Source organism: Mesocricetus auratus, unplaced genomic scaffold (genome assembly GCF_017639785.1).
Source record: "Mesocricetus auratus isolate SY011 unplaced genomic scaffold, BCM_Maur_2.0 Super-Scaffold_2245, whole genome shotgun sequence".
In the NCBI taxonomy this organism is placed as follows: Eukaryota; Metazoa; Chordata; class Mammalia; order Rodentia; family Cricetidae; genus Mesocricetus; species Mesocricetus auratus.
Genome location: NW_024429180.1, coordinates 1,081,980 through 1,094,329, shown reverse-complemented (window position 1 = coordinate 1,094,329; position 12,350 = coordinate 1,081,980). Strand labels below are relative to the sequence as shown.

General features: G+C 38.7%; 1 protein-coding gene across 3 annotated transcripts in view; it reads right to left on the bottom strand.

Moving 5' to 3' along the window:
• Positions 1-12,350, bottom strand: part of Nalcn (sodium leak channel, non-selective) — a 276,716-nt gene that overhangs the window by 108,618 nt on the left and 155,748 nt on the right. For all 3 annotated transcript variants that reach the window (XM_040739426.1, XM_040738674.1, XM_040739071.1), the window contains exon 14: positions 11,848-11,985. In XM_040739426.1, the coding sequence (XP_040595360.1) occupies positions 11,848-11,985 (138 nt within the window). The remainder of the gene's footprint in view (positions 1-11,847; positions 11,986-12,350) is intronic.

The following is a 12,350-nucleotide window of genomic DNA, read 5'->3' as shown; positions in this document are numbered from 1 at the left end:
TGACATGCACGTTCAGGGAGTCTGGAACAGTCCAAAGCTGGTTTCCCAGCTATCATCTGGTATCCATGAGCTCCCCCTTGTCCAGGTTTCTGTGGGTTTCTCCCTTTTGCTTATCACTGCTCTCTCTCTGCAAATGGATTCCAGAGTTCAGCTCAGTGTTTAGCCCTTTTAACATTTAGAGATACTCCTGAAACTTAAAAAAAAAAAAGACTCATGCTTCTTTTGGAATAGGTAAACATGGAAAGAAGAAAGCAAACATACAATAGCATTTAAAATATTTTAGTATCTATTTCTTTCTTTTTGTTCTTGGGATCCCTGAAGGCTCCCTATTCTCTTCATTGTTGTTTTCACTTCTAATTTACATTCTTCTTTTTCAATTTCCCTTTGAAGAAGTCATGCTTGAGTCAAATGGCAAGAAAGTCGAGACAACTGAGCTCTTGTACCAGAGAAATTCTTACTCAGAATTTAGTGGCTCACTGTGTTCCAGGTTTAATGAATGGAAGACAAGGGGTTGGGGGAAGGCTGTAATAGAAGATGATTGGCTTGGGACTAATGCCACCATGAATCAGTATTGTAGATTATTGGTGTGGTGATATATTATTCATGATTTAATAAAGCTTGCCTGAAGATCAGAGAAGCAAAGCTGTCTGCTGCTAGCTCTTAACTCTGTTTCTGGCTGAAAGGGCTTAGTGTGGCTGGAGAATAAATCTTTGAGACTGCTCTTATCTTATATACTTTTCTAGAGCTGAGATTAAAGGCATGGGATCCCAAATGCTGAGATCTCCTTTCATGTTAGCTGTTTCTTTTTAAGACTGATTCACTGTAATGTGACCCTGGGTGGTCTTGAGATCACAGAGATCCATCAGCCTTTGTCTCCTGAGCCCTGGGATTAAAGGTATGTACCACCACTGTCTGGACTCTATGGCTTGTGACCATCTTTGCATTCTGAACCCTCAGACAAGCTTTATTAAATCATAAATACAATGCTATCACCACACATTGTCTTAGGGCTGGTGTCACCATGCTTCCTTATTGTAGCCTCATCTTTGAGGAACCTATCAGAATTTCAGAGTGGTTCAGACCTGACGTCAGCATGTCTGGTCCACCCCTGTATTTAGGTCGGTCTCACTTGAGAGTCAGTGTTATTGTAAGCTAGGAATCCCACAGTTCATTCCAAGCTTAGGTCCTTCCCCGTGATCTTGATGATGAAAAGCTATAGCTCAGAGGAATCAACATTTCCCTGTATCCTCATGTCAAGTTCAGAGGTATCCTCTCAAGCCTCCCAATAGTAAGAGATGCTTTACAGTTATGGGAGTAGGTACTATTCCATATTCCGATTTAGCTGGGTTTCCTGTCTCCCAAGAAACTTGTAAATAAACATCCAAAAGCAGGGGGTGGGGGTTGTGGGGGTGGGATGGGGAGTCCTTGATGGTGGTGGTGGTGGGGTTTATTGCTCTATTCCTTTCACTTTCTTAAACAATTTCTTTAGAAAACATGTTCTTTCTTTAACTTTAAACATAATCCTTTATCGATTCTTTGGACATTTTTCATCACACATCCATTCTCGATTACCTCCCAGCTTCTCCGTATCTGCCCCTCACCCCTGAAGTATATCTCCCAAATTAATTAAAACAAAACAAAACAAGTACACAAAAGTCTGTCTTGCTCCTCCATCTTTCAAACACCTTTTCATTCATCCTCTTCAATTTCCCATAAAAATAGTTTTAATTGGATTTGGGATCCATCCAGATAACTCAGGATGATTTTATTCAACACTATTAACAATATCTGCGATGGCACCTTTTCCAGAAATTTTGAGGGTATTTGTTTTCTTTCTTTTTTTTTTTTTAATGGAATAGAATCCATGTACTCCAAACCAGCTCTTCAGAGCATGAATTAGACAGTAGAAAGTGCAGGTTAACAGGAAGTGATCACAGGCCATACTGCCTCTCAACTCTCAGGGGCAGTTTAGAAGTTCTGCCATTCTTGGGGAATCAAGGCAAACTTGTTCTTTGAGGGTGTCTCAGAACTTGTCTCCATCTAGACCTCCTAGGGCTCTAACCCTGCGCAGCTGCTAATGGCGCATGTGTGACCCTTAACAATCTTACCTTTCAAGTTCAGGCCAAATGTGCAGGTAGGTCTTGGCTATCCAAACATGCCAATGCCAACATGTTATTTCATCTAAAGAAGCGGCTTTAGACTATAAGTATGGATGAAGTTTTACAGAAGGAGATTAGATACAGAATGTTCTCTTGTTTGAAAAATGCATTATATTTCATATATTCTTAAAATACATTGTATTTCATATGTTCTTAGAGGAAAAGGTTACCATCAGAATAGAGGAACTGGGATAGATGAGTTACACACTTTCTCTGTGCAGACCTGAGGCTGATTTTAGTTTAGATGAAAGGAGGCAAGACTCACCTCACAAAAGATTTGCGTTTCCCAGGGAAACAAATGACAGGCAAGACTTGGCAGTAGGAAGCCCCAAACATATAGGATTGAGAATAGGGTTGGGGAAGACTGTTAGCACAAAATTAAGATGAGTAAAAGCGAAAATCAAAGTTTGCTTTCAGTTAGCATGACGATTAATTTCATTCATCAAAGATCTTGGAACAATTAGCGTAACTCTCTGGTGGAAAAGGGGAAAAACAAACAATGAATAGGAGAAAGGAAATCAAATATCAGTTGGGGCCCAGGGTTCCCCTAAAGCTCATTTCCTTTCCACATTGGCTTTTGCCGAGCGTAGGGGTCTTGATAACATGATGACTTGTCACTCAGGATGAGAGATGAAGAAAGTCTGGCCTGAGAATAGTCTCTTTGGAACAGAAGTGGAGTTAGGAAACCAAGGCGAGCCTGCAGCTGATTGTAAGGAAGTGAGAATTACTTTGTGGTTCTTTTCTCAGACTCTAATAAGGTGACAATAACCACTGGGATGAAGGAATTGAAGTGAGGAGAGGCTGGCAGCTTGCTTTCTGTCATGTCTAATTTACCTTGTCAACAATACATCATCTTCCTACAAGATCAGGGTGGGATTGGAAGGAGGGAATAGGCTGGTGTGTGTGTGTCAGCCTCTTGCTAACAAGAGGAATTGGAAGTCATGCGGATGCACCACGCGTCCTAATTCTGAAAGCAAAAGCACCACTAGATTCTTGAGCATTTCTGTTTGCTTTATCTTGACAGAAATCTCAGGTAATGCTCCTTAACCAGGACGCATCATATCCACATTTCTGCTGACTTTCAATGTCCACTTAGTAAGCGTGACACACCTTACTGTTGTCAAATTGTTTTGCACAGATGTTAGATGTAGTACATAGGACTGCTTAGTGATAAAATAAGAATTTTTATGGGGACTTACTATCCTGAGTCACAAGATCTTCTTTTTGTATATAAAACACTTTATATGTTTCCAAGTCTAAATATGTCCATCGATCAGCTTCGTTTTGTTACTAACATTCATATAATACTTCATTTTAGAACATGGCTTATAATTTTAGATCATTTAAAAAATGGGTGCTGTAATAGCAGGGTACAAAAGTTCATTATGCAATATCATTTTCTTTTCTCTTTGCTAAAATGCCCATATATTTCCAGCAGAATGCTGCTTGTTTACCTGGTGCCTGAAAAATCAAGGAATTCACATACACACAAGTTTTCATTGATGGCTTCTTGCATGTTCATATATGTCTACAGTGTTTGACTGTAGTAATATATACCACAGTGTCTACTCTGCTATAGAACATCTGACTGGCTTAACATGTATGTGCCTTTATTTTAGGCCCCCTAAAAACAAACAGTAGGAATCAGAATGCTTCTTTATGAAAAAGCAGAGAATAACATGGTATTTCAGGTATCTTTGTTTTTTAAAGATTTCTTTATTTTACGTGTCTGGATGGTTTGCCTGTGTCTCTACATGCACCATATGCATGCAGTGACTGAGGACACCAGAAAAGGAATAGGATCCCCTAGAACTGGAATTATAGATTTTTGTGAGCTTTCATGTGGGTGATGGAAACTGAACCTGAGTTTTTTTCCAAGAGCAGCTAGTGCATTTCTCTTGTCCTACACAGCCAATTTTTTTAGCTCCTTAAATTAAAATGCCCATTTCCAAAGTAATTTTTTGCAGTGACAATAACTTTAGTGCGGAGAATGCTGCATATCAGGTCTCAAAGTCTGGGGAGGTGCTATGAATTTTAAGGGAGTGAAGCCTAGGAGTTAAGTTGCTGATAGTCACACAGACAGGAGCCACAGCTAAAGATGGCAAAAACTTCTGGCTTCTTCCTCAGCCTCCTGACATGAGACAAAGGCCTGGCAGGCTTTTTCTCCTGCCAGTAGCTCCCCTTTCCCCAAGTTCGAGAATATGTTTACCCAAAGATGTAGGCCTATCAGCATCCCTGTTTTTCTTTACACCCCTAATCTAATACCTCCTAAGAGCCTTAAAATCCCAGCTCTTCAGTAGAGGCCAGAACTCTATCTTCTCTGCTTTGCAAAGGGTCTTTCTCTGTGTGTGCCCTGGCGTGTGTGTGTGTGTGTGTGTGTGTGTGTGTGTGTCTGTCTGTCTGTCTGTCTGTCTGTCTCTCTGTGTGTGTTCTCAGCCCTAGTTAAACACCTTCCTTCTCTTACTGATTCTATCTGCTCTGTAGCGTGTGTGTGTGTGTGTGTGTGTGTGTGTGTGTGTGTGTGTGTGTATGTATGTGTTCTTACCATCATTAAAACCTTTCTTCACTACCTGAATGTATCTGGTCTACCTGGGATAGTCCCTGTTGAGACCTGTTTGTCTTGAGATTTTTTTCCCAGCCTTTTAATCATTTGACTGGCAAAGCAAACCTGAATAAGACCCCTAGAAAGTAACAGAAGGGCAAAACAACATGCTGGTGGAATTTTCAGTTTTCTGTTTAGTAGATATTTAGAATGATTTTTCTAGGTTTAGCGAGGCTTCTGCCCAAGTGTCTCCCAGATGTTTGGCCACTCTCCTATCCCTTAGGAATCTAGGAATCTTTTTTCTCTGCCTCTTCCTTCTACTTCTTAGACATTTTCTGTGGAATCACCTATGTCAATGGTTTGGTACAATTTGATGGGTTTACAAATTTATTTTATAAATTCATATCCTTGTTAGAGTTTATACTTTCACAGCAGATAAACTTGTTTTTTTCTTCCATTTGCCGGCACTAAATTTCAGGCAAATCCAAACAAATGCTAAGAGTTGCCTTGCTAGCAAGCATTATTTCCTCAGTTATTTCTGTCCATCACTCCAGTATCTATATATCAGATTCACTTTTGGGGTAGCATGATGCAGATACCAAAGTTTAAGGCTTTTTTGGGCCATGCACTTCATTGAGGATGGACTGATTCAGTGAGAATGCTGGCTATGTAGCACCAACCTCTATTTTACTTTAATTGTATATGTTATGACCCATTCTAAATACATTTCCCTTTCTCTTTTAACTCTTTTGTTTCTTTTTACTGCTTCCATGTAATGTAAAAAGGTGTCCTTTTGGGTGAAATGGCATCATTATTCTTGATTTTTCATCGATGGTGAAGTTTGTTGGTGTTACTCACCGTTTTCTGTGTATCACAGAAGCACAGCAGGAAACGAATACACGGTTCACACTTTGTGTTTGTTTCTTCCTTTAAGCACTTATAACCACACTATCCTGAGCTTTCTTGTCATTTGCGGTATAAAACAATTTTACTTTTTATATGGGTCAAGAAACAGTCAAATTTAATCAGAGCTGTGTAAAATGGGTTATGTTCAACACAGACTCGATTTTAAATCATTTAATTTACACTTTCAAATGCACATCTCTGCGAGCAAAACATGACTATTCACAGCAAGCTGCTGCCACCGAGGCAGAATCAAGAGATCGCTGTGTTAATTTCGGCACTTCAAAGGTAACGAAAAGACCATCCACAATGAAGGCTTAATTATGTTTTCCCTCCTTTCAGGATTCACATCACAGGGCTTTCTTTTGAGACAATAATAAAGGAGGAAGAAGGGGGGAAAAGCCTTTAAAGGGGCAGAAAAAGAAAGTCTTTTCAACTGTTTAAACCCTATCCCCAAATCACCAGCAAAAAATGGGCGAAAACATAATTCAACCAGCATATGACAATCCGCAGCCACTTTGGACAGAAACACTGAGCACATGCCAGGCAGAAGAGAGCATTTAAAGGAACAATGGATAATAGTGATGAATATGTTTTTTTTTTCTGTACACTGGCTGTTGATTGTCGTGGTGAGCAGACAAATTCGTGCCCCCCGGAGGAGGCAGCATCCTGGCCTGGTGCTATTGCAGAACCGGCTGCAGCCAAATTCTGGTTTTCTTCCTACCTTGCACACGCCTGTCCCTGAGAAAGCTGGGGAGGAATGTTCCAGGCTGGTGGCACCACTAATCACAGGGACTAACAGCCCAATGACTCATTAGCATTTGCTCATTTCTGTCAACTTTCCTCCCAAACTGAGCTAGTTGCCCTTTTTTGTAATACTCACTAGCAGAAAGAAACAATTTACTGAAAGGTTATCACTTTAACAGAAGCACAAGCTCACAGACAGATCTGCGAAATGCACAGCTTAACTTATACTTTTCTCTATTACGCAGGCCCACCAACCACCCTGTGCACATGTTGATACATCCATCTCAAAGCTACCTCTGAAAATAATTAATGAATTAATAGCCATCACCAGATTTTTGAATGGCCACATTTAAAAGTTCTCACACAAGGGCGATGTGGAAGAACCAGGAAGCACAGCTTACCCTTTGGGCACCGATTATACAACAAGGAACGGTGTGCCACATCTTTAAACTAGTCCTTGAATGGCTGGCCTCAAGTATTTTTTGATGTGTTTGAGTAGAGATAATATCTGAGTATTTGAGAGACCTAACTAGTTCTGGTTGAGATCTTTCCCACTTTGACCCTTTTTACATGTAATTGTAGAGATTCAATAAAATCATGCTAAGTGAGTCAGGAATAACCTAATACTTTAGTGACTGCCATCCTAAGAGCATTTGGATAATGAAAAACAACAGCCAATCATGTCATAAGAGGGAGAAAGTGACTGGACTAGTATCTGGGCCCATAAAGATAGCTCCACTTAATCTTGACTCAAGGTAAGAGAGTTCAAAACTGTCCTTAGTAAGTCAAAAGACCTAAAGGTCTAAGGCTGCAGGATATTTTGGCCTTGGTAGCCCATGTCTTATCGAAATAACAACTGACTTGGGCTCAGGTGTCTTTTCTCTTGACCCTCAAGGCCAGATAACAGGTGTAGTTACCAAATGCTTGGAGGATTAAGGGAAAAAAGTCTGTTACCAAATGCTTGGAGGATTAAGGGAAAAAAGTCTGTTTGCTCCTTATTCATGATAATAGAAGTCTCCTGCCATGTCCCCCTTTTGGTTGGGGTACTTAAGAATGTTGAAGAATAAACTTGAGACTTTCAGTATTTACTGGATTGCTCTCCTGCCTCTATCCTTTGTCTCTTTCTCTTAAGTACCTTTACCTGCCCTTTCTCAATCCACATTCCCTCTCCCAGGGACAAACCAGGCAAATTGACTGGATCTGACTGAAGCCTACAAAGACAGGTTCTAGAATTTAGAAATAATATATAAATGTTACTTTTCTTTATAATTTAGTGACAGAGTGTTTTCTTTCACTAAGCTAATTATCTCATTAAAACATTATTTACAAAATTAAAAGCCTAATTATTTAATCTTTTGACATAAATGTAATAACCAGAGAAGCCCAAGTAAGTATGTCAATACATAAAAGTTCTCACATAAATCTGGTAGAGTTTCATTCGACCATTTCAGTTAACATTTACTACATAGAAATTGTAAGTTAAGATGGGCTAAAGATCTAAGTAAGCAAAGTAAAAATTTAAATCATGATATGAAGGAGAGCATCTTCACAAACTCAGGAAGAGACGATTTTAAGCATGTTAAATGATACATATTGACTATTTTCATAAATGATTGTTTTAGCCATATTAAAATGTATCAAATCATAATCAAATTGGAATAGCAAAATGCCACCAAAGAGTAGAAACTTGCAACAAATGAGCTAGCAAAGGGGTTAAAATCCAAAAAAGCATGTCACTCCTGTGAATGAAGCTGGAAAAGACAACCTAGTCCTTGAAAACACCTGCAAAACAAATGACCGAGCAAGTCACTGAGAAGATGGCCAATGGGCATGCAGGGAATATCCCTCTCAATACTCACAAAAGTGTAAGGATGCGAGTTAAGGTAAAACAGTGTACCGTTCACTCACAAAAGAATCAAAACATTAAAAAGCGCATGCATTATCAAGCGTAAACAAGTGTGAAGGACCACAGGAACTTTGAGTTGCTACACATTGGAGGGTGAGCAATTGTGGTCTTCTTTAGAGCAGTTTCCTACCACTTTTTTCATGCCGTAAAACCTTGAGGCTTTCAGGACCATAAGACGACATCAAGGGTCTTATGTGAGTACTATTTACATAGTCATGTAAAGGTGCAGAAACTGTTTGAGACTCAGGCTGTACAAATCTGGGTGGCAAGCCAGATTTGGTATTTGGTTTGGGAGATTCCTGGTCTAGGGCTATGAGGACAAGATCCAAAACTGGGCGTAGGTCTTTGTGAAAGTCTTACATGAGTGCACACAGTGTGTTGATACATTGTGGCATTTAAGCCTCAGCCTTTGGAAAACAGTGCAACAACCTTGGGGAAGAAGACTAACAAACCAATGGACCTGCATCCATCATAAATTCTAATGACCTAGGAATTAGTTTCATGTATGTTAAGATAAAGAGAATAATAGCAATACATGCAATTGCAGAATACATTGAGAATCATTTCTATTAACGGCTTGTCAGGAGAGGAAGACATGACTACATATAGTATGGGGTAACTCACCAGAGATAGCTGCCAGCACATGTGCAGCAGTGCCTTACAAACTAAAATAAGTTAATAATAATCTTCTAACTTTACAGCACAGAACACATTTATGATGATAACTTTACATTTAAAACTGTATATATATGTGTGTGTGTGTTAAAGATGCATATGTGTGGAAAACCTCTGCATTTCATTGATTTGAAGACATTCTTGTTGAAGACATTTATTTTCAACCACTGTAAAACAGGAGTGAGTCTTGCCATTGGTCAAAGAATCTTCAGGAATGCAAAGATAGCTAACACACACTTGGAACTTTGGGAACTACTTGCTTAGGCATTATTATTTTTTCTTTTCTTTTTTTGTGACACAGGGTTTCTCTTTTCTCTGTGTAGCTTTGGACCCTGTCCTGGAATTAGATCTCGTAGACCAGGCTGATCTCAAATTCACAGAGATCTGCCTGCCTCTGCCTCCTGAGTGCTGGGATTAAAGGTATGAGCCACCACTGGCATTATTGTTCTTACTTTCAGGTTTGACTCAGTATAACCATGCATGAAGTTAACTGGTGCATTAAAGTCCTATTTCTAGCAACCAGTAAAACTAATTTAGGTTTCTGGACTCCAACTTCCTGGTTTTGTCTGGTCTATATTTATGAAACTGCTTTTTTGTTGACACAAAGACTTTTCAGTTCTCGACTGTTCTACTGACTTCAAAAAAAAGGTCAATAAAATAACAAATGATTTCAACACTTAGTTTTTAACTCAAAAATTTAAAAATTATAGTGAACAATGGTAATACATGTTTCAGACACGTAAGTCAGCAGAAGAAATGATGAAATTTAGTGTAGATTTTAAAGCTGGTCTCCATACATTCTGAAGCCCATGTATCTTTGAATGTGTTTTTAAGTAATGATTAATAATTAATGCCATATTTGGATACCATAAAATTTTAGATTATAAGGAAGTTTTAATACTCTCATCCATTCTATAAGTGATTCCTGTAGAATTTTAGTTAAAATTTTACTTTCCTAGTTAAGGTACCAGGATAGATACAGTTTCTTCTGGCTTTTACTATTCATGACTCTGAATTACTCAAATCTATGTCTGAGCATGATAATCTGCAATGAGGATAGCAAACAGTTATATTATCTTAGTGGAAAAAATAATTAGATTGGTAGTCAGAAGGCAACTAGACTAATATTCACATGCATTGTTGATGTCCATTAAATCTCTCCTATATTTAGCTTATGGTCAGTAGTCTTCAAGCTATTCCAGTGCCAGTTTGATTTAAAATCATGGTAGGTGCTTTCTAAATATTAGTAAAATGCATTAGTGATTGAATGAGTGAATAATTGGTAAATGAACAAGTGACACAGACACAGACTTAAAAATGCTGGAAGGGAGGGTGCAAAAGTCGTAGAAGCAAGGCACCAACTCCAGCAGAGTCATAGACCAGCTGTGGAAGCCAGGCTCCAAGTTCTTAGCCCTCATGAATATCTCTAAATTCAACTGCATGTAAACAATGTCCAGGTTATCTCCACATGATTCTACCATTTGAACCCCTGACTTTACACTACTTAGCCAAGTATGTTGTTTTGGTGGGCATATTTTAGTTTTGAAAGCCTTTGTGTAAAGTAGACGCCACTCCTAAGTTATCACATATAACTTCGCAAATAATAATTCCTAAGTATTTAGAATTGGAGGGCATTAGAGGTGGCTAAGTAGTTGGTTTTATTTGAGTGAGTCTTCTCTTACGATCAAACTTGATTTTGATAGGCTTAATGGCAGCTTCCAATTTCATTGTCTAAGGGAGCAACAAGCAGGCATTTTTAGACCAGCCAGAGGTAGGAATATTCTGACCACAATTTATACTTTGAGTGGTATTAGGCACATAGCCTCAATTTCATCATCAATTGCTTTATACAATTTTGTTATCTAACTGCCTGAAATATTAAACCTATCATAAAGCGTTTTGCCACATGGTAATTAGTGGCAGCCAATTTTATTTTATCCATTCCTGAAAATGGATAACAAATGGACCAAGACTTATAACTGTTATTATAATATCAGAGAATAAAATTAAATAGGAACAAATTCATGATGTATATATACACTTTGGGTAATAGGAAAGCATGGGAATTGGTTCTTTAGTGTAGTAGAGGCAATATCTCAGAGGTCCCTTTCCCTGTTTTTAATTCAAAGTGAAAATTGTTTATCTTCTGTGATTGATGAGAACAATCTTTATGAGCGACAGAAACCAATCTTTCCTGAGTTTTGACATTCTGTTTTCTTGTGCTTTCAGAATAGTTTCAGCTATACATTTTATCTCATGCTTTTCTGTGTTGCATACAGACAGAAACACTGTGGATTTCCAATTAACTAACTGTACTCTGAGGTCTCCAGCTGATGTTACAGTTTAATTACAGCTGAGAAGAGGATGTGGTGAAATTGAAGAGACCATTGCTACGTGATAAAATATACAGCAATAATGTAGTTCAAGTTTGACATATAGATGTGATATGTGTGAATGTGGAGGGTAGTCAATGTGTGACCATGAGCTTTCTATTTTCTTTGTTTTATATTCCCCAATGCAAGCACATGTATCTGATAGAAACAATGAGGTTCTCATTTAACCAATCTGAAATATAATCCTCAAGAAGTTCTTTAATTTATAGCATTTAGAATGGAAGGACTCTCATCCAATGGGATGGCTTTGCAGTTTTATATTGACTATTACTTTGAAATTGACAATACATAAAGTATATGGCAATGCCATTATGTGTTTAAAGAGATAACTGTTTTTCTGTTTGTTTTTTTGCTTGCTTGCTTGATTATTTTTGTTTTTTTGTTTTTTGTTTTTTTTGAGACAGAGTTTCTCTATGTAGCTTTGGAGCCTCTTCCTGGCACTCACTCTGTAGACCTGCTGGCTGATGGCCTGGAACTCACAGCCTGGCTAAAGAGAGAAGTTAAAAGAAGTGATAAACTCACCAGAGTTGCAAAGAGATGATAGAGTATGAAATAGATGGCAACCACTGGTGCCCACATATGTCCTACAGCATTCAGAGTCTGATCCATCACGTCCACCCATCCTTCCTGGGTCAGTATCTGGAACATGGACATAAATGCCTACACAGGAAAAAGAAATGAAGGGTTACACATCCCATTGACTCACAATGTAAGTTGTACCTGAATGCAATTAAAATCAGCCCATGAAGTGCAGGAGAGATATCTCAGAAGTTAAGAGCTGTAAAGAGAAGCCTTTCCTTGCTAGCCGCTTTGGTTTATCACCTGCCAGTCGCCTGGGTTCTGCCGCGTTGTAGTCCCCAAATAACACACAAGACGCTGTATTAATTATGAAGCTGTTGGCCTTGCTTGTCTCTTACTGGCTAGCTCTGACTTAAGTAATTACCCCATAATTGTTAATCTAAGTATTTCTCTTACCGGAGAACTTTCCGTGCTTCCTACCCCATGGTGTTACATCTTGACTTCCT